Source organism: Ovis aries, chromosome 25, assembly GCF_016772045.2.
Source record: "Ovis aries strain OAR_USU_Benz2616 breed Rambouillet chromosome 25, ARS-UI_Ramb_v3.0, whole genome shotgun sequence".
NCBI classification, from domain to species: Eukaryota; Metazoa; Chordata; class Mammalia; order Artiodactyla; family Bovidae; genus Ovis; species Ovis aries.
Genome location: NC_056078.1, coordinates 28091973 through 28116001, shown reverse-complemented (window position 1 = coordinate 28116001; position 24029 = coordinate 28091973). Strand labels below are relative to the sequence as shown.

Sequence of the window (24029 nt, the reverse complement as noted above, 5' to 3'; positions counted from 1 at the left end):
TGCTACAATTAACATAAGGGTGCATGTATCTTCTCAAATTAGTGTTATTTTCTTCAAAAAAAATTCCTGGAAGTAGGATTGCTTAATCATATTATAGTAGTTCTATTTTTAATTTTTTTGAGGAATCTCCATACTGGTTTCCATAGTTGCTATACCAATATACATTCCCACCTTTTCTTCACATTCTCCGCAACACTGTTATTTCCTTTTTGGTAACAGCCATTCTGACAGGTATAAGTGATATCTCAATGTAGTGTGATTTGCATTTTTCTAATGATCAGTGATGTTGAGCATCTTTTCATGTGTCCGTTGGCTATCCGTATATGTTCTTTGGGGAAACATCTATTTAGGTCTTTTGCCCAATTTTTAAACAGGTTGTTTGTTTATTTGATGTTGAATTGTATGAGTTCTTTAAATAATTTGGATATTAACCTCTTATCAGATAAATCATTTGCAAATATCTTCTCCTACTCAATAGGGTACCTTTTCATTTTGTTGATAGTTTCCTTTGTTGTGCAAAAGCTTTTTAGTTTGAAGTGGTCCCATTGTTTATTTTGCTTTTGTTTACCTTCTCTGAGGATATATATCCAAAAAATATTGGTAAGACCTAGGTCAAAAGTGTACTGCCAATGTTTTCTTTTGGTTATTTGGGGTCTTTTATGTTTCCATATGAAGTTTAGAATTATTTGTTCTAGTTCTGTAAAAAAAAAAAAAAAAAATGCCACTGGTATTTTGATAGGGATTGCACTGAATTTGTAGATTACCTTGGGGAGTATGATCATTTTAACAAGATTAATTCTTCCAATCCATGAGCATGGTATAGCTTTCCATTTGTTCATGTCATCTTGAATTTATCAAAGTCTTATAGTTTTCTAAGTATTTACCTCCTTGGTTAGATTTACTTTTAGGTACTTTATTGTTTTTGATACAATTATAAATGAGATTATTTTCTTAATTTCTCTTCTTGATAGTTCATTGTTAGTTTATAGAAACACAATAGTGTTGGCCTTTTTTTTTTTGCTGCACCATGTGACTTCTGGAATCTTAGTTCCCCACCAAGGATCAAACCCACCCCAACCCCCCCACCCCCAATGCAGTGGAGGTGCAGGGTCCTGACCATTAGACTGCTAGGGAATTCCTGCAACAGATTTCTAGATATTAATTTTATACCCTGAAACTTTACTGAATTCATTTATTAGTTCTTTTTTAAAAAACTGCTTATTTTTGGCTGTGCTGTATGCACAGGATTTCTCTAGTTGTGTCCAGTGGGGACTACTTCTCTTGTGGTGCATGGGCTTCTCATTGTGGTGGCTTCTCTTGCTAGGGCACAGGCTCTAGAGTGTGAGGGCTTCAGAAGCTGCGCTTCCTGGGCTCTAGAGGGCTGGCAGCATAGGGGTTGCAGCACAGGGGTTTAGCTGCCCTGTGGCATGTGGAATCTTCCCAGACCAGGGATCGAAGCTGTGTCCCCTGCACTGACAGGCAGACTCTCAACCACTGAAACACTTGGGAAGTCTAGAATCATAAATTTAGTAGTTTGATAAATCCAGCTGTTGGGTCCTTCCAAGTGGCAATATAAATTAACTTAGTGAAATCAACTATATATTTCACTGTGAACCTAAGGTGAATTAGTGTTTGTACAACTGAACCTCTCTCTCTCTGTAGAACTATGTAAAAAACAGTTAAGTGAAGTTATTACTAGGCTTAAATGATAAAATCTGTGAAAACAGTTAGAATTATAAACTTTTTAAAAAATATATGGTATTATTGGTTTTGGGCTTCCCTGGTGGCTCAGAAGGTAAAGAATCTGCCTGCAATGTGGGAGACCCGGATTTGAACCCTGGATCAGGAAAATCCCCTGGAGAAGGAAATGGCAACCCTCTCCAGTATTCTGGCCTGGAAAATTCCATGGAGAGAGAAGCCTGATGGGCCACAGTCCATGGGGTCACAAAGAGTCAGACATGGCTGAGCACCTGACACACATTATTGGTCTTATGTTAAGTATGTCCACTACAAATTGGCACTTGCCAAGAGGCCTGGCATGCTGCAGTCCATGGGGTTGCAAAAGAGTCAGACATGACTTAGCAATGATTGAAGAACAATAACAATGACAACACAGAGCACTGATAGTGATGAACAACAAGGGCTTTTGCCATCGGTTGAAGCCTATGAGGCTGCAGCTGTTGACCTTCAACACCCACTGAGGGAGTTCAGGGTGGAGTGAGGCTCTCTGTGAGCCAGAGAATCTGGTGGAACAGGGCTTTAGATAGTTAGGTATTTTCAGGAACTGATTTCATCATCCCAATCCTTCCATCTCTTCATATCTAGAAAAGCACTAAATCATTAAATGACGATATCTGCTCCTCGTGACTAGTAGAAATCTTTTGTAAAGTAAGCGCTGATTGCAATGAACTCCCTCTTCACCTCTTTGGAATAGTTTCTCAGAGTTATCTGAGGCGCTGTCTCCCAGGCTGCAGTCCTCATTTTGACTCAAATAAAACTTAATTTGCAACTCTCAAGTTGTGCATCTTTTTTTGTCTACAAATAGTAGAACAACCTATATAACTTTTGTTGAATCTGGTTCTTTTAAAATCTGTTTATGAAGATAATTAAACTCTCATAAATGTCAAAAGCATTTGGGCTAAATAAAAAGTCATCCACATCCTTCATCTATTCATTCTGAGAATTAAATATTTTACATTGTTTTGTAAAAATAAAATCCTGTCCTAATTTAGTGCCCTAGCATTTTTTTCTTTTTTAAGAATAATTCTTTTCATGGTGCTGCTTTGAAAGTAACTTCATTAATCCTTGACTTTTGGCCCACTTTAATTTCTGGATGGTGTAAAGTGGAATATAATCCTAAAGTACAGAGAGTAAAGTGTAGCAGAAGAATTATAGATGTTGGAATCTCAGATTTGAAAACAGTTCCTGAAAATCTCAAATTCTACCACAGGAGACACCTTGAATGTATGGGCACATTACTGAATATACCCTTATCTCATTCACCTTACCTTTAATACAGAGATTCTAATAACTCACAAGGAGGCTGAGAAGATTCAATGAGGATATAGAAAAATGCTTTCCTTGGTAGTTTTTCTTGCTTTTTTAAAAATCTACAGTCTTAAAAACTAAAGTCTAAAGTCATACAAATTTCCATGAGAAAATTTCCAGTCAAGGCTTTAAACCCCAAGAAAACAAAAATGACATGTTCTACCGAGGGCAACAAGGAGAAAAAGAGCATAAATTATATAAACCAATTCCTGTTCCTAGGTATTTCTGTATAACAGACCTCCTTGACAACCTGAAGAAGGTATGGATTCCCCTCTTAGACCTATTTCCTGAAAAAATTCAAACAATTTATACATAAAAATTTTAGATACAACACATTTGTTGCATTGAAAAATTATTTCCTTCATATTAACTGTTATGGACTGAATTGTGATCTCCCCAAATTTGTATTTTTGAAACGCTAATTCCCCATGTGCTTATCTGGAGATAGGGTCACTCAGAGGTAATTAAGGTTAAAGGAAAAGATAAAGTTAATCTGATAATCTGTTGTGCTAATCTGATAGCACAACAGCTATATATGAAGAGTAAGACCTTTCCCCATACCTTCACTAGGTGGAAACACAGTGAGAAGGTGGCTATCTGCCAGCTAGGATCAGAGTTCTGATCAGAACTTAACCATGCTGACACCCTGATCTGGGAATTCTAGCCTCCAAAACTGTGAGAAAATAAATTTTTGTTGTTTAAGTTACAGTATTTTGTTATGGCAGACTATAAGCGAAAGACTAGTACACTGCCATATTTTTAAAATAAATGTTAACAAAAATTGAAGCATTTTTCCTCATTTTAAATAAATAAGTCATTTTTTTAAGAAATAAAAATTTACAAATTAAAACAGAAAATAAACTTTAATTCTATATAAAAGGATATTTCAATTATAAGACTGGTATTGTTTGGCTTGAATAAAAAGTCACATAATGGCTTGGTTTTGGAACATGCTAACTTGAATATTACCTTTAATATCTAAAAAGGTTGTGCCTTTCTGTTTTGATGAAAAGAAGCTGTAAAAACTCAGAGACTCTGGGAAAGGTATGTGGTAACACAGCTCTCATAGTTCACTTTGCCAGATAGTGCTTGGCTAAGCATGTGTAAGGAACCTAAGATTTCTTCTAAGACTCTTAGAATTGAATTTATATCACTTTCTGTTTTGATGCAGTATCAACAGTGAAACGACTGGAAATCCAAGTCCCAATTTTAAAGTTTCTGAGTGGAAGTAATCTTCAAGAGCTCTAAGTTTTTTCTAATTCTTACAGAGAAACTGATAAACCTTTCCATTCATGACTAGCCTAGAGAGAAACTTTCTCCAGCAGCTGAAAAAAATCACAAGGTTGTCTACTTCTTTCTATTTCAGAGCTACAGCTTGGTTAAAAGGGTTCATGAGTTTCCTACCAAGTATAAAATAATGACTGTAAGGTCTTGAACTGGAAGATTATGCTCATTCATAAAGGCCCAAATATCCCCCAAGTTAATCAAGACATAATTAAAAACACTCCCTTGTAATAAACTTTCTCTTCTCTTAAAAAGCAAAACTCCTATCCAAAGTTTAATATAGCAAAGGAGAATTTATATATTTATTCTTTTTCTCACAAAATCCTGTTCTCAAAATACTGACTACTTCTGTGGTAGCAGGCAAGGCCTCTTTTAGGGACGGTGGAAGTCTTCAATGCCAATGAAAAAAACAAAGCATTATTGCAATGGATAAAGCTCCTTTCTCCTCCGAGGTCATAGTTTGGAAGATGTGCCATCTGTCCACAGAGTACCAAGATCTTTCTTAGAGAAAAAAACAAAAAAAATCCTGGTAGTTATTTTGGAAAAGAAATTTAACACTGTTTCAAAGATGGTGATAGCCATTAGCGTTAACTGTTTTTCTAATTTCCATAAGAGATCACATATAAGGGATTTTTCTTTGTATCAACATGTATATTAACAGATACAATTGGAAACTAACTCCTTAAAACAATATCAGTAGTTTAACCACATCACATTCTGGAGGGAAATGACATAGTCTCCGATTTCCTCAAAACTTACTTCAAAATATTGAAATAAATGATAGCAATCCTAGAATGGATGACATCTGAATTGTGATATAAATTTACTCTGCTCCATACTAACCCAGTTTAAATACTGTCAGCACAGAAAGTTTAAACATCTTTCCAAGTTCATATGGTTGTTTTTCTTAGCAATGTGAAAGTCAATTTCATAAAAGCCTTCAAAAAGACTTTTGTGATGCAACAAGTTCAACCATATTTTGGTACTTCAAACTGAAACTCCTACTTACCAAAAAAAAGTTCAAACTGTAGGATATATTTTTAAAATGGCAAAATAAGGTGTTTCAGCTTTCCCAACGTCACATCTAGGTTGGTGAGAAATATGCCCACATTAAAACACTGAGGTTTTCTGTTTCTATCATTTTTTGTGATTTTATTACTTGTGTTTCCTTTTTGTTGTTAGGTTTTTAAAAGCTAGAAGGAAAGACAGTGGTGGGGTATGTTTATGCCCTCAATATAAATGATGACAATAAATACAGAAATTCCAACTGTATATGAATAGCCATGAATAATAAAACATGATTTTAAAAAATCCACCCTTTCCCACAAAATTATTTTAAAAGTAACATGAAAATTTCTGGAATATATAAAGAACACATACAAATCAATACTAAGACAGTCAATTATTTTAAACAGGCAAAAAGTTTGGCACTTCATTGAAGAACATATTTTAATGGTTAATGAGTACATTAAAAGATGCCCAATATCTTGATTGTCAGTGAAATGCAAATTAAAACCTCCATGAAATAATACTACAAATCCACTAGAATGTCTATTATCAAGAAGTGTGACTATACCAAGTGTTGGGGAGGATATAGGGAGACTGAAAAACTTAAATACTGCTGGTAGGAATGCAAAGTGGGACAGCCACTTTGGAAAACAGTTTTGCAGTTTCTTAAAAAGTTAAGTACATGATGAAAGAAACTGAAGACCACACAAGCAGTTGTACAGATAAGCTGTGTTCTTAGACTGGAAGAATCAACATTGTTAAAATGACCATATTACCCAAGGCAACGTACATATTCAATGCAATCCCTGTCAAATTACCAGTGACATTTTTCACAGAACTGGAAGAAAAAAGTTTTTCATTTGTAGGGAAATACAAAAACTCTGAATAGACAAAAACAATCTTGAGAAAGAAGAATGGAGCCAGAAGACTCAAGCTCCCTGAATTCAGACTATACTACAAAGTCACAGTCATCAAATCAGTATAGTACTGGCACAGAAAGAGACGTATAGATCAAGGGAACAGGAGAGCAGGCACAGAAATAAACCCACATACTTAACGGTCAATTTATCTATGACAAAGGAGGCAAGAATACAATGGAGAAAAGACAGTCTCTTCAATAAGTGGTGCTGGGAAAACTGGGCAACTACATGTAAAAGAGTAAAATTAGAACATTCTCTAACACGATATACAAAATTAAACTCAAAATGGATGAAAGACCCAAATATAAGATCAGATACTATAAAACTCCTGGAGGAAAATTTAGGCAGAACACTCTTTGACATAAATCATAGCAATATTTTTTTGGATCTACCTCCTCGAGTACTAAAAACAAAAATAAACAAATGGGACCTAATTAAACTTAAAATTTTGCACAGCAAAGGAAATCATAAACAAAACAAAAAAGACAGTGTACAAAATGGGAGAAAATATCTGCAAACAACCTGGCCAAAATGGGCTCAATTTCCATAATATGCAAACAGCTTGCATACCTCAATACAAAAAAAAAACCCCACCCAATAAAAAAAGATGGGCAGAAGACCTAAATAGGCATTTCTCCAAAGAAGACATACAGATGGCCAAGAAGCACATAGAAAGATGTTCAACATCACTAATTATTAGAGAAATGCAAATGAAAACTACAATGAAGTACCACCTCACGCTATAGATAATAAATGCTGGAGTGGGTGTAGAGAAACGAGAACCTCCTATACTCCTATACTGTTAGTGCAAATGTAAATTGGTGCATCGGTGATGGAAAACATTAAGGTGGTTCCTTAAAAAAGTAAAATAGAGTTTCCATAAGTTCCAGCAATCCTACTCCTGAGCGTATATAAGGGAAAAATGAAAACTCTAATTTGAAAAGATACATGCACCCCAACATTCACTCCAGCACTGTTCACAGTAGCCAAGACGTGGAAGCAACCTAAATATTCATCAACAGATGAGTGGATAAAGACGGGTGTATATGTATATATACACATACACACATAATGGAATATTACTCAGCCATAAAAAGTTTAAACAATGCCATTTGTAGTAACATGGATGGGTCTAGAGATTATTGTACTAAGTGAACTAAGTCAGACCAAGACAAATACTGTATGATATCATTTATATGTGGAGTCTAAAAAATGCAAATGAACTTATTTACACAATAGAAATGAACTCACAGACATAGAAAACACACTTGCACCCAAGGGGAAAGAGGGGGAAGGATAAATTGGGAATTTGCAATTAAGAGATACAAACTACCATATATAAAACACATAAAAAACATAGGACCTATTGAATAGCACAGGGAACTATATTCAATATCTATAATAACAAATAATAGGAAAAATCTGAAAATAATATACATATGTATGTATAACTGAATCACTTTGCTGTACACATGGAACAGTATAAATCAACTATACTTCAATAAAGAAATTACACATATACTTACCATATGACCCAGACATCCCACTCCTAATATCTACTCAAGAGATATAAAGACATAAGCAAATGTTGATAGCAATATTACTCTTAATAGTTCAAAATGGAAAACAATCCAAATGTTTTTCATTTGGTGACTGAAAAACTAAATGTGCATTTCGTTTATTTCCATATATTAGAATTCTACTCAACAATAAAAACAAAGAACTTCAAACCATGCTGCAATATGGGTAAACCGCAAAAGCATTAGGATATGTAAAAGAGGCTAGATGAGAAAGACTACATATTGAATGAGTCCATTTATATGACATTTAAAAAAAGGTTTAACTACAGAGAGACAAAGCAGATTAGCATTTGCCTCAGATTAGTGTTTGCCTAAACCTTAGGGTCGGAGCAGGGACTGGTTGCAAAACAGGAACAGGAGAACATTTTGGGGTAAGGAAATAGTTTGAAGCTGGATTGTTATTATGCTTGCATGATGTTACATGAATTTTATGGTACATAAAATACATATAAATAAAGCTTTTTCAAAAGTAATGGGACAAAAAACAAAAAAACTAGGGCATATATCTAGTTACTTAGGTTAAGAATTTATATATATTGTCTATATTTGGATTAAACAGATGATTGTTTATTATTAACCAAGAATTTTGATAACTGTTCATTGCTAAAATTAATTGCCCTCAAACAATTTTTGTAAGGAAATTTTATATTTTTTATTAACTACAAGACAACATTTCTTTCTATCACAGCTCTCAATACAAGGCTAATTAAGTAGCATTACATTTCTGGATAGAGAAATGAAAGCAGCTAGGGAGACTATTTTTCTTGCTCTTATTCAACTTACCTACAGTGAAGATATGTCCTGGCTTACTGCATTTAGAACTGTCAGGACAACTCTGGTTGTCCTCGATGTATTCTCAAAAGTATCCTGGGTTGGGTGATAAATTATATAGTCAACCTGTCTATAGCAGAATTGTTCTCATCCTTCAGTTCAGTCGCTCAGTCGTGTCTGACTCTTTGCAACCCCATGAATCGCAGCACGCCAGGCCTCCCTGTCCATCACCAACTCCCGGAGTTCACTCAGACTCGCGTCCATCGAGTCAGTGATGCCATCCAGCCATCTCATCCTCGGTCGTCCCCTTCTTCTCCTGATCCCAATCCCTCCCAGCATCAGAGTCTTTTCCAATGAGTCAACTCTTTGCATGAGGTGGCCAAAGTACTGGAGTTTTTTCATTACTATGAAGGGGAACCCCTGAAAGTTTTGAAAGCCTTTAAATAGGCTATAAACCATGCAGTCATAAAAATTTCATTTTATGAAATTTTACAAAGGAGGAGGAGAGACAAAGCAAATTAGCGTTTGCCTCAGATTAGTGTTTGCCTAAACCTTAGGGTCGGAGCAGGGACTGGTTACAAAACAGGAACAGGAGAACATTTTGGGGTAAGGAAATAGTCTAAAGCTGGATTGTTATTATGCTTGCATGATGATACATGAATTTTATGGTACATAAAATACAGTCATTTTACAAAGGAGGATCTGGGGCATAGAGAAATTAAAACGAGAAGCCCTAAATCACATTGCTTTGATTAAGGTTTTAACACTACCACACACACCACTCTTTATACAATAAAAGTTTTTGTTGGATAAGCACATTTTTCTCTTGGAGGTAATAATTATTACTATCTCCATTTCACATATAAGGCAGGAGGTTTTAACAAGGCAATTATTTTGTCTAAGATTAAACCATGGCTTAAAAGTGAAAATTGGGATGCAAATCTTGATTACAAAGCTAAACACAACCTCTAAGCATAATGCCTCTCATCAACGGGACCGTGGGCCTGGGTACAGGGATATGCGTGCGCGTGTGCACAGTGTGGCCAAAGTAGTTCTTGAGCTGAGGTTCATGAGACCAGGGTTGAGAGAGCCTGTATCACTAAGAAATTCTATGTAACATTGCCTATGTGTATGTAAAATTTTCTTCTAGAGAGAGAATGTAAAGCTTTTACCAGATCCTCGAAAGTATTTATGACACAAGAAAAATTGAGAACCTTCTACATTGCTTTGGTAGGGAGGTTAAACATTTAAGATACTCTATATTTTACAACAGCTATCATAGTCATAACTAGAACATTTTGTCCAACAACAAAATTAATAGGCAATTACTGAGAGGCAGTATATATTTTATATATTATACATAATATTTGTGTGTGTGTGCTCAGTCTTGTCCGACTCTTTGCGACCCTCTGGACTATAGTCCATCAGGTATATAATGTAGTATTTTGGATTTTGCACTTTTTTTAAAAAAACAGGATCAAGCCCTCATTTGATATATTAATAGAACATGACCCAGTAGCCATGACAGTAGTGAAGAATCAATGATGGGAGAGACGCTTACTACTGGTGGCTAAATTCTGCTGAAGTAGCTGTGCGTTAAACAGAGTTTTCTTATATGCTATACCAGCCTAAAGTAAGATTAATTTAGAAGTACTAAATAAGAAAGGTACATAAATTGAGAGTAGAAAGGACAACAAATTTCATTAAATCAAATAATTTTCTGCTTCTGTTTCTTGATAAGTAATACAAGTTGATTTTCTCAAGAAGGACAATAGTATTCGTAGGAATTTTGGGAGCAACTCTTTTTTTCAAAAGTATATATCATTTTACCTTTGTAAAAATATTGTCTTCAATCCCTCATACAACATAGAGGCAACATACTAGCATTTATATCCTGGGATAACATTCAGCCAGACACACCAGTACAACTTTAGTATTGTTAAATCATTGAAAGACATGGAAACTGACCCCAGTATTCTTGCCTGGAGAATCTCCATGGATAGAGGAGCCTGGTGGGCTACAGTCCAGGGACTGCAAAGAGTCGGACATGACTGAGCGACTAAGCACAGCACATAGCACATACAGATTGGTACACAGGATAATGATAACTGTATTACATGATATAATTAATAATAAAAATTTCAATATAAAATCACTAGTTCAAATTATTTGCCACTGAATATCATAATAAAACTGGTACAAGAGTACTGTTGGAATGTGACTTAGTTATCACTGAATATATATAACTTAATGAATATATATTTATTGATACTGACACCAAATATTTAACAATTTTAGACAATATTATTAAAACAAGAAGTTTCTAAGTGAAATGCTTCAGCAAAAGCTGAGAGGATTCATCACTATGAACAATATGTTTATACTGGAGAAATTCTCTCTTTATTGAAACTCTCCAATTGTTTTGATTCTGGCCTATTTTTTAAGAAAAATAAATTTGTATGTCAATCTGAGAGTGGGAAACAGTGAGAAAGGAAAAAAAAAAAAAGCACTGGACATTAAAAAAAATGTGCCATAACTCACCATCAGAGGGCACAACAGTACTGCAATAAACAGCTCCCAAATTAGGCCAAGAAGAGAGCCTCTGGTGTACCTAGAAAACACAAAAAGACACATCCATTGTCAGGGCACACAACAGATGTTACATGCATATGGGTATGAATATAACAAATAATAGCTTTAAAATCATTTAAATAATATGTATCCTTTAGTGGAAGAGTTTAAAAATCCAGATAAAGGAAGTCTCTCAAACTCTTTTCATCCTAAGATGTTAGTGATGCATTTTGGTTTATTTCAAGATTTCATACAAACACATTTACACACACACACACACCCATACAAACTGTTTTTTTTCATCTAGTGTTTTAAACACTTAGTACTGGTTTTAAGCACTGTCAAGTCTAAACAAAACTTTGTTTCTTGTTCCTCTTACTAGTTTTTAGACCTGGATTTCCTTTATGTCTTTCACTAGGTCTAAGACAGTTATTAAACAGCTATATCACTACTCTACTGTTATTGGGGAGACATCTATCTGTTTACTCTCCTTTTTTCGTTTTAATTTGGTCAGGCAACTTCACTCCTGGAGTCTTTAATCGTTATCATCTTCTGAATATTAGAGGGAACTCACACTAATATCCACCTTTACTACTTCCTCAAAGAGTAGTGTCACTGTAGATTTAGGTTTAGAACTTAGGCTCTCACAATTAAACTAAGTTTCAGAAAGATTATTGAATACGTTTCTGAGTTGCTAAATGCTTAATTTATTCCCTTGTACCTTTTAATTTCCTACCCTCAAAAAGTATTAAAGGAGGAAGAAAAGAACACATTAACGGACTAAAACCCAACATATTAGCCTCAGAGCCAGATATTATATTCCACTCCAAGAATCCAAACAAAAATAATTTAGGACTCTAAGTCAATGCATACCTAACAAGACTATGGTGTATAACAGACATCTTTCAAGTTAGTATCATAAATTCCTACCTCTTACCAGCTTAAGAAAGCATGCAGAATGCAAGACTGTTTTCTAAAAATGAAAAAGCCACTTAAATCACTTGAGACTTCATGGCTGATCATTACACATTAATGTTTTGATGCCGTCATTGAGAATCTTTAAGCTAATATACATAACAACTTTAGTGTAGACTGCCACTTTCAGATTTTTTTTGGTCTCAAAATATTTAGTTAAACTCAATTTTACTCAGAGATCCAAGAAGGCACTGGTTAAATACAGGTGTGCTGGGAAATCCTACAATCCTAATCCTTTGCTTCAACACTTTTAATGGGGACCAAAGAATCCTTAGCTCCATAAGGATGTTTTGAAAAAGAAGATGAGTCCAAACTCATTCTACAAATGAGAAAACTGAGACTCAGAGAGGGAAAGGGACTTACAAAGAGCCACATATCAGAATCAGGATTAGAACCCAGGCCTCAATACTGCTACCCATCTTTTACAAAAAATACAGAGGGCCTGGATCTCGTCCTCTGTAGGTCTCAACTGGCTCAACCGTAACTATAGGATGCTTTGTTGTTGTGCAGTATCTAAGTTGTATCCAACTTTGTGACCCCGTGGACTGCAGCACGCCAGGCTTCCCTGTCCTTCACTCTCTCCTGGAGTTTGCTCAAGTTCATGTCCATTGAGTCGGTGATCCACTTCATCCTCTGTTGCAGCTCTTCTCTCCTCCTGCCCTCAATCTTTCCTAGCATCAGGGTCTTTTCCAATGAGTCGGTTCTTTGCATCAGGGGGCCAAGATATTGGAGCTTCGGCTTCAGCATCAGCCCTCCCGATGAATATTCAGGATTGATTTCCTTTAGGATGGACAGATTTGATCTCCTTGCTGTCCAAGGGACTCAAGAGTCTTCTCCAGCCCCACAATTCAAAAGTATCAATTCTCATGATGCCTAGCTATGGTTTAACAAGATGCTCTTATTTAAAATGTTTAAGTTATCTTATTTAGTTAGACCGGAAAAAGCAAGTCTATGATATAAAATTCAAAAGAACAAAAACTAAGTAAAAGATTAATTATTTTACACAAAATATTGGTCTTCCTCCCATCTTTGTGGTCCAGCTGCTCAGTTCTCCTCTCCAGAGAACTCTTCCATGGCCTCTATTTTCTCAGGTTTAAATCTTTGATTCATTAGGAATTAATTTTGTTAAATCCGGAGAGTCTATCAGACATTATTTATATATACATAAGTGTGTGCATATATGTCTAAGCATTTGTGGAGATTTTTAAAAATGCAAATGGTAGCATGCTATAGTCCCATTAGTCATTTGTCCCTTCAATACATTATAATAATAATAATAATGTTGTCTGTCAATAGACACATGATACTTGATTCTCCCTGGTGACTCAGATGGGAAAGAACCTGACTGCAAAGCAGGAGACCTGGGTCAATCCCTGGGTCAGAAGATCCCCTGGAGGAGGCATGGCAACCCACTCTAGCATTCTTGCCTGGAGAATCCCATGGAGTCCGACACAACCGAAGCAACTAAACGTGAGCATGATACTTGAATGAATATCCTTACATGCGGGCACAGACATCTGAGAACAAAAGACTTCAACAGAGAGTGCTAGGTTAAAGACACATGCTCTGCAACTTCTGAAAGCTATTATCAAATTGTTTTTCAAGGGGGTTATATGAATTCGCATACCTATCAAATATACTCTAATTCACTAAATGAGTATGTGGTCTCTATGCCCTCCTAAACAATGGACTATTATCAAACTCTGTTATGTTGCCAATATTGCAGGTGAACAGTATTTCACCACAACTGTAATTTACATTTTTTTGTATTGAGTGATAATTTATACATATTTTAATCTAAGAGTTAGTTGACTTTGTTTTCCTATGCACAAAGTATTTACATCTTTTCCCAGTTTTTGAATCTCAATCTTGGTCTCGAATATTATTTTGTAGAAAGTCTTTAAATATTAAGAAAATTACCTCTTGGTCAACCAAAAACCCCTTGGTTATAAAAATTTCCTTGTTTTTATTTTTACTTTGTTAATGGTGTTTTTGTAAGAACACAATTTTCATGTTTTAAGAGTCGAACTTTTCCATCTTTTCTGTGTGGTTTAAGGGGCCTGTGTCATGTATCTTACCAGGCTTCCCTACTTTGAGGATATTATAAAATTCTTCCATGGCCTCTATTTTCTCAGGTTTAAATCTTTGATTCATTAGGAATTAATTTTAGTCAGTTAAGAAGTAGCAATCCAACTTACCTCTAACGAAAACTGTCGTTTTCCCTTTCATTTCTTGATTGGCTGAACTTCATCTTATAGAGGTAGGACTCCTGAGAGCTGAATTCCCTACATGTTGGCATGTTAAAAAGTGTTTGTCTTTGCCTTTATACTGAATGACTATTGTACCAGCTGTACTTTGTATGCACCAGCTATACTTTTGTTCTAGGACCTTTGTAATAGCTAGTCCTCTACTTAGCATACTGTTTCTCCAGATAACTCCCCCCAACTCCACGTTTTTCTTTCATTGATTTTTTTTTTTACTGGAGTGTAACTGCTTTACACTGTTGTGTTAGTTTCTGTTGTACAATGAAGTGAATCAGCTGTATGTATATATGTATCCCCTCTGTCTCGAACCTCCCTCCCACCCCACTATTTCACACCTCCAGGACATCACAAAGTACCAAGCTGAGTTCCCTGCGCTATACAGCAGGCTTCCAATAGCTATCAATTTTACACATGGTAGTGTATATATGTCAATCTTACTCTCTCAATTCATCTTGGATTTGTTTATTTTAATGACGTATTTGGACAGCTTGTTAAACAACTGGAGTTTCACTACTTAACATCATTTCTGTCCTGCACCCTTCCAGCTTTTGTTAGTTATATCATTACTACATTGTCAAAGTTTTAAATATTCATACTCTGCTCTGCAAAATCTAATCTTCACATTTGTTTTAGTCTTAATTTTATATATCAGTGGACTCTATGTATACTACCAATACTTTAGATATTATTTTCCCTTTCATTTCTTGGTTGGCTGAACTTCATCTTCTAGAGGCAGGATTCATGAGAGCTAAACTCTCTAAATGTTGGCATGTTAAAAAATGTTTGTCTTTGCCTTTATACTGAATGATTATTTGGACTGGCACAAGATTCCTAAATTAATCTTTCTTTGAGGACTTCATTGGTAAAGTGTGAGTGTTCACTGCTACTTTGGAGAAGTCTGAGGGCAGCCATTATTTTGGAGAATCAAGCTCTTTCAGCTTTGTTGGAGATCTGCAACCATCCCACAGGCATCCTCTCTTGAAGTCTTCTCACACATTTATTTGACCTTCACTAGATCTGAAGTCGGAGAAGGCAATGGTACCCTACTCCAGTACTCTTGCCTGGAAAATCCCATGGACGGAGGAGCCTGGTGGGCTACAGTCCACAGGGTTGCTAAGAGTCGGACATGACTGAGTGACTTCACTTTCACTTTTCACTTCCATGCATTGGAGAAGGAAACGGCAACCCACTCCAGGGTTCTTGCCTGGAGAACCCCAGGGACGGGGGAGCCTGGTGGGCTGCCGTCTATGGGGTCGCACAGAGTCAGACACGCCTGAAGCGACTTAGCAGCGGCAGCAGTAGCAGGTCTGCAGTCGTTCTTCATATATTGTGCTTTGGGATTGCAGAGATCTCGCTGGTTGTACTGAAGATGGAGTTTCTTATTCTCCTTCCCCCAAGAGAGAAACTGCTGCCCTTTATTGGGCTATCATTTATTCAAGAGGTAACTTTTTATTATGAACTTTTTCAAACTTACACAGAAGTAGAAAACATAGTATGGTGAATTTCTTCCATTCACCCATCACCTGCTTCTGTATTTACCAAAATTTTGACAAACCTGGTTCATCTATATCCACCCAGTTTTTTCCACAGAGTATCTTAAAGGAAATCCCAAACATCATACTCCTTTACCTGAAAATATTTCAGTATACATCTTCTAGGCCATTTTAAAACAGGAAGTCCTCTATTTTAAAGATTATCAACAATAATAAACAATGTGTTTGTGAGGCAGAGAACTAAATAAAAGCATGGCTGTTTATCCACCTGCTTTTGTAAATGAAGTTTTACTAGAACACAGCCAAACTCATTTATTTACTATCTAGAGCTCATTGACCCACTTTGACACAACAACAGAAGAGCTGAGTGGCTGTGCAGTTGCAGCAGAGTTGGGTAGTTGCAACAGAGACCATATGACCCACAAAGCCCCAAATATTTGTCATATGGCCCTTTAAGAAAATGTTTGCTGACCTTTGCTGTAGAAGCCTACCTCCACTATTCTGAGAGAGGTCACTTTCTCAAAGTCCTTCCCAGTCACTTCTATAATGACATTGACAATTACACAGCATTACTTCTTAAGTGTTCACACACACACATAAGTCCTTTTTTTCCTTTAAACCTTTTGATAGCCTATAGACTAATAAGGACACTGGGACAAAACATATTTTGTTCTTGCCTTTTTTCTTTGAAATATGGCAACAATAAGAACAACAAACAAAAGCAAAACAAAGACAAAAAAAATAAATAAAAGGAATGTAAGTATTCAAGACCAAAGAGGCATTGGTATTCTAAAGTGTATTCCATGTGTCTCCTAGATTGAATATATGTTGCTGTTTAAACTGTATATTCTTAATAAATCACAAGAAAATAGGAAGAGTTTAATAAATACTTGATTTGTGCTGAATGTTTTAAAAATATGTCAAAAAGTTAAAAAAAGAAAAACATTCAGGTAAATAGCATGCATTATTCACATATTTAAATTTCATAGGCAGAGAACAAGATTAAGGTTAAGAAAGTAAATATTCAGAATGAGCAGAAATCATCAGAGAAAAAGTAAACCTCTAGGCAATCAATGCCAAATAAACACAGTGATGTGGTGCCAACATGGTCCCTTGAAAAGAAAACACAAGTTTATATCTTTGGCATGAAATAGTCTGTACCTTTGATAAGTATTTTGAGAACCTTTAGGAAAAATTGGGGCTTCTAGTGAAACTAAAGGAAGGTGTAACATCTGCCCTGGTATTATAACCATCACCCTTAAATCCTTACCCCAGGAAAAGAAAAATGCTAGCATTATTAAGTTAGAGTCTGACTACAAAATACTATAACTTTATTTTCCCAAGTCATAAGATTTAAGATAATTTTAAAAATCAAACTTTTGAATTATAAAAATATATCTCATGGCCCTAGAACAAATTACTAAATTTAAGTCAAAACTAACTTTCAAATCCTTTAGTTCTATGATTTATGCGATTCTCCTACATGTACCATTCATTGTTCAGAAGAGCAAACTTAGCAACATATTCCTGCCAGCAACTTGGGAAGACTGTCAAATCTAAATATCCTGTCAATAACCGATAAATATTCAGTCAGTTGGACATTAAAGCAGAAGCTGGGAAACAGAAAAAATAAAGAGAGAAAGAGAGAAAAAAAGAAAGAGGAAAAAGGTACTTCCATATTAACCCAGTTCCCTCTGTTTACAAAAATCTTGGGACCTAATTTTATTAGGAAGTAAATATTTGTTACCTGTGTCAAATACTAAATATATATATATACTATATATATACACACATATACATATATATATATATATATACTTATCCATGGCTAAAACCAACTTATAAATAGCTTCACTATTATCATGAGTTTAGATATGTCAAATCATATTCCCCTTTTACATTTCCCCTTGTAACAGGGAAGCTTAAAAGAATGGACCCTTTCAATACATGCTTCAAAAGTCTCTCTTCTTAAAAAAGTCTCTTTTCTTTAAGACCAGAGTACCGAGGTTTCAACAACTTTTCCATACCTTTAAAATCCAGTGCTTACATGTATACTAGGATTAACAGTGTAAAAGTATTTTAGTTGTTCTAAAGCAAGACACCCCTGAGTTGGGAAGATCCCTTGGAGAAGGAAATGGCAACTCACTCCAATATTCTTGCCTGGGAAATCCCATGGACAGAGGAGCCTGGTGGGCCATAGTCCAGGGGTCACAAAAAGTCAGACACGACTTAGGGACTAAACAACAACAACAAGCAAGGCACACCTATACAGTGTCTACGATTTGGCATCAGTTTTTATCCATATCCTTGATATAATAAAACTGTTGAAGCATTGCATCACCAATAATTTCTCACTATTTTAATATATATACTAAAATAAGACTTCAAATCCTCAAGATCTGATATAGGAGGAAATGCTGCAGTTAAAGAGTTGGGGCCAGCTGAAATCTTGATTCGACCCCAAAGTCTCAGTTTCCCCAGTTGTTAAAAGAAAAACAGCAATGACAATAAAACTATTTCACAAGGCTGATTTCACTTAAGGATAAATAAAAGTATAAATATGACCAGGTTTGAATGACTAACCTTCTATGAAAATTTTAAGACATTCAGAAATATAAATTCTGAACAGGGACCTCCCTGGAGGCCCAACAGTTAAGATTCTATGCTTCTAGTGTGTGTGTGCGCGCGCGTGCGCGAGTGGTGGCTGGGGCGGGGGGCGGGGGTGCCTGAGGAGAGGCTGGGTTCAATCCCTTGTTTGGGAACTAAGATTCCACATACCATGTGGTGTGGCCAAAAGAACAAAGGACAACCCCCTCCCCCGATCAAAAAAAAAAAATCTCAAAACAAATCAATCTCTTTAAATGCCTTATTTACAAGAATTTAATTAATTTAACACCTTTCAAAAGTCAGAACTATCACTAAACAAAGAGATTGTTGTTGTTCAACCTCTAAGTCATGTCTGACTCTTCTGCAACACCATGGACTGTAGCCCACCAGGCTCCTCTGTCAATGGGATTTCCTAAGCAACAATACTGGAGTGGGTTGCCATCTCCTTTTCTAGGAGATGCATGCCATACAATATAACACCTTGTGATGTTAAAGCTAGAAATCTGAAGGTTTAAAGAGAACCTCTTCAGAAAGCACTATTAAAAACATTTAAAGGGTTACAGGGCATATTTTATTCTCTCATTAACTCACCAAGGAAACAAAGTTTCTGATACAGTTTAAGTGAAAGTGGTAATTATATTCTGTAAGCTAAATTACATAATACAGCTTAATATTAGAAAATTATTTTGTCCTTGAATGTTATTTTAAATAGTTCCTACATTTTATTATAACGTTGACAATATTTTCCCCATTAGAATATATTGTTCTTCATATTGAAAGTCATGATTCAATTTATATACCTTTGACCTTCAAGAGAATTTCACATCTACAAAACAAGGCAATATGAAAGGCTTTCGTTGTATCTTTCAACATCAGTTTTCTAATTAGGAAATCAAATCTAGCTTCCAAATTATCAATAAGGTATTTAAAAAGTAATACTTGTTCAACAACTCACAGTGCTTTGGGGATCGAATGTATATAAAGATACACTTATAGAATAACATGTGTGCACGTGTGCTAAGTTGCCTCAGTCATGTCCAGCTCTTTGCGATCCTATGGACTGTAGCCTGCTGGGGTCCTCAGTTCATGGGGTTCTCCAGACAAGAAAACTGAAGTGGGTTGCCATGCCCTCCTCCAGGAGATCTTTCTGACCCAGGGATCGAACTTGTATCTCCTACGTCTCCTGCACTGCAGGCGGGTTCTTTATACTAGCGCCACCTTGGAAGCCCTTGTAATAGCATGCTGCTGCTGCTGCTAAGTCCCTTCAGTCGTGTCCGACTCTGTGCAGCCCCACAGATGGCAGCCCACCAGGCTCCCCCGTCCCTGGGACTCTCCAGGCAAGAACACTGGAGTGGGTTGCCATTTCCTTCTCCAGTGCATGACAGTGAAAAGTGAAAGGGAAGTTGCTCAGTCGTGTCCGACCCTCAGTGACCCCGTGGTATAATAGCATATACGTATATAAAGGCACTTAGTCACAAAATCTTCACTGCTGATCTAACAACAGACTAAAATAATCAGAACATTCAAACCTTAAACATAATTAATTATATATCATATCATTCAACATAATATGAATTGACATAAAGGTCATTTTTAAATCCAAGTAAATATAAATATCAACCCACTCCAGTATTCTTGCCTGGAGAACTCCATGGACAGAGGAGCCGGGCAGGCTACAGTCCATGTGGTCACAAAGAGTTGGACATGACTGAGTGACTAACACACACCACATTTTTTAATGGTATCAAGAAATGTTCAGTCTTCCCTGGTGGTCCAATGGTTAAGACCACATTTCCAATGCAAGGGGCATGGGTTTGATTCCTGGTTAGGGAACTAATATCCCACATGCCTCACAGTGCAAGCAAAAAAACAAAAAAAAAACAGTTTTAAAGAAATTCAATTAAAAGATGCTCATTAAATTATCTTAAATTAGCTTTTGAAATATATATCTAGGTTCTAAACTTGAAAATATTACCAGAATTTCTAGTATATCACTACTTATTGTTAATTTAGTATGAATTAAATTAATTGATAAACAATGTTTCTAGTTAAGATTTTGGTATCACCTCAAAATTACAACCTATAGTTTATACTGGGTAAGAACTAGAATCTAATATCTGCTAAAATTTCACTGTGTAGTCAAAACCCTTAGTATCTGAGGCAATTCTACACCTACACTCAGAATGTGCTTACACCCTAATGGTTGCTACATTTTCCTTAATGGATGCAGCTTTACTCTCTTGGATCTCAAGACAGACATGTTAATGATATGAAGGCATTTCTGCTTTTCTTAAGTGACAATCTGCCTTTCCCACAGAGAACTGGGAAGTTCTTTTCTATTTGGTTCCTTTCCTTCTATTTATTAAGAACCTACACTCATAAGAAAAGTAAAAACCATGGCTCCACTATATCATACTGTTTTTACAATTATTATTTTATCTAATATTTTATTATGAATCTTCAAAGAGCAAAGTTGAGTTTTATAGTGAACACTTTCATACCTTTCACCTGGCTTCTACATTATCATGTTATCTATCCATTTTCTTTTACAGAAATTCTGAATTCTTGTTTCTTTAATCATTTTAAAAATATATTACATTCTCTGATTCCATTTCCTCTACAACTTTCCTGCACTGCTCCTAGATTTTGTCCATACCTGTTTTCATTTGTCACACTGTATTCTAATTCTGTTTAGATGCCTGCCTCCCTTTCAAAGTAATGATCACCCTGAAGACTGCCTTTCTTTCTTTATATGTTGGTACTCTACCCTTCTACATGAGGAGAAAGCAGAAGCTTAATAAATATTTATCTAATTGAGTTGTTTTCTTCATTATATTTCAGTTTCCTTCACATTTTTTATGACTTTGCCTTGTTATATTACTGCTAAACTAATCCAAGTAATAAGTAATTATTATTTCCATAAGAATTTTGGGAGATACTCAGAGTGCCAGTTTCTTCATATATATGAAATGTCTATTTTATTTTTAGCTGCTGTAAGTACAAATGTATTCCATGTTGTATTGAGATGGCCACTAAGTATTTTATAAACAACAACAAAAAATCCAAATGCAAAACCCTTAAAAAACTCACTGTCCCATAAAATCTAGCATTTGTACCTCTTGATAATCATTTAGACAATTCAAAACAGCATACAGACTTAGATATAAAGGAATGAAATCAGCATGTAAACTACATGGGAGTGTGAACTCTCAATAAGTATTTGTTAAATGAATAAACATAAATGGTTTAAAAGATCTTTGTATTGAGAGTAAAGATATAACTTCACTGGTTGTGTTTTTTGATTCACAGTTCTATTTGGCTATGGTTCTTTTCATCCTCTGAATTAATATTTCCTTCTAAAATACCATTAAAGTCTGTAGAGTCTCAGTATAAACCAATGTTAGGGAAACAGTTAGATACATCTATAAATTAATGTATTGGGATAAAACTCCCTTCTCTAACGTGGCAAAGAAGTTAGGAAAACAAAAACTTTTTTAAATAAGTATTTTATTTTGGCTTGATGATAAGGAAAAAGGTGTTAGTTATATTATTCTTTATGCTTTATATAACAGAAGTATTTTTTAGTTTTTTGTACTTCGCTGATGCCCAGGGGCTATGAGATTTCTGAGCTGGTTCTAGACAACTGCTACTCAACATGTAGTTCATGAATCTGCAGCATCAACATCAGACAAATATGTTAGAAATGTACATTCTCAAGCCCCATCTCAGACTTACTGAATCATAATTTGCATTATAACAAGATGGCAAGAGAAGCACTGCTCTAATTCATTCAGATGAGATTCAAGGGATACATTAGTTAGGACATTTTACCTTTCTTATTTATCAAGACCCCAGCATAAGCATCAAGGGCGGCAACATGACATAAAAGAAAGAATATTGCATTCAGAGCTTGAAAAGTCAGATTCTAATCTCTAGTATATGACCTTAAACTTCAGCTCTTCTTATCTGTAAAATGAATGAGTTATACAACATATACTGCAGGGCTCTTTCAACTCTAAAAGTCTATGAATATATGAAAATAAATACTAATAGGTATTTGGGGAAATGACTCAACTGTATGTACTATCTTAAGAAATTTGGCTTACTTTAATGCTACAGGAGTGTGGTCCATCAATTACTTTGTTTAGGTTTGAAAATCAATCTCTATTTTTCATTTTCACACTTGGTTTCTGAAAGATGCACAGTGGTGAATAACTTGGGAAGTGGGTGGCTACTATTAATAATTCCTCTCACTGCTTCCTTTGTTCTTAAATGCCGATAAAACACAGGTAATAGACAGGAGTCATGAAAAAGTTAAATCAGATTCTGTATTTTGAACCAGAGCAGGAGAATAATATCATTCTTAGGAAAAACATGGTTGAAACATTAAGAGGTGAAGGATTATGATGCCTGACACTGTCAAATAAATCAGAAAATAATAAATAATAGTGAGTGTGTGTACATATATCCACATGTGTGTGTAAAGAGAGAGATAAAGCAAATGTGGCAAAATAATAATTGATGAATCTAGGTAAAGGGTTTAAGATTGAATATTGTAATCTCTACAAGTTTTCTGTAGGTTTGAAATTTTTCCAAATAAAAGTGGAGAAAGAAAAATAATTAACATAAATGTAATAGATACTGACCCCCAAATACCTTGTTGTTATTGTCTCTGTTTTTAAAAGTAAAGTATAGCAGTTTTATTTTTCTGAAACTTTTAAAATGCAAGAGAAAAGCTAGGATAGAAAGGGGATAAATATCATTATATACAAAATTTCAGTAACTTATACTCCCATATTGATTCTATACTTTGCCTTTTAGTTAACAGATTTGCTTTATTCTTTTCTTAGCTTAGGATAAAATAAATGGGGGGAAAGAAGTAGTAGTGAGAAGCTGTGTCATGTCTTTCTTATATTAATGAAGTAAATGATTTCAAACCAGAAGCTGCCTGTGATTTTCATTTTCATTCTAGTTTCAGCTAATAATGAAAAAGAATGTAGTCACCACTCACAAATATAAATAACTACAGACCCTTTTTATTCCTCTGCAATGAGAGGGACATAACAGCTGAGAGGGACATAACAGCTGCTATAAAAATCACTCTCAACCCTCCCATGTGTTATGTAAGTATAATATACTTATACCATGAGAAGACCAAAACATAAAATGAAAAAGTAAGAGGAAAACAGCTATTTTGTTTAAGAATTCCTTTTTCATTTATACTAAGTTATTGTACCAAACTAAAAACAAAATAAACATGCTGCCTGCATTCCCAATGTAGTTGTCCTGCTTAATAGTCAATCTCAATCTGGAATATGAGCAAAAGAATCATGGACTAGCTGACTAGTATTTTCCCTTCATTCCTTCCAGACTTTATCCAACAAGAGTATTACAAGAACAATAAATTCAGCTTTAACTAATTGGAAATTTCAAAACACTCATAAGTCTTGTTTGTTCTTAGCACTGTGGCCTCATGTAGATACACAGATTTGGATAAACTTTCCTCCT

General features: G+C 35.3%; 1 protein-coding gene across 2 annotated transcripts in view; it reads right to left on the bottom strand.

Annotated features, from left to right (window-relative positions):
* The window catches only part of MCU (mitochondrial calcium uniporter), a 185904-nt gene that overhangs the window by 34840 nt on the left and 127035 nt on the right, over positions 1–24029 (bottom strand). For both annotated transcript variants that reach the window (XM_060406663.1, XM_004021456.5), the window contains exon 2: positions 11153–11222. In XM_060406663.1, the coding sequence (XP_060262646.1) occupies positions 11153–11222 (70 nt within the window). The remainder of the gene's footprint in view (positions 1–11152; positions 11223–24029) is intronic.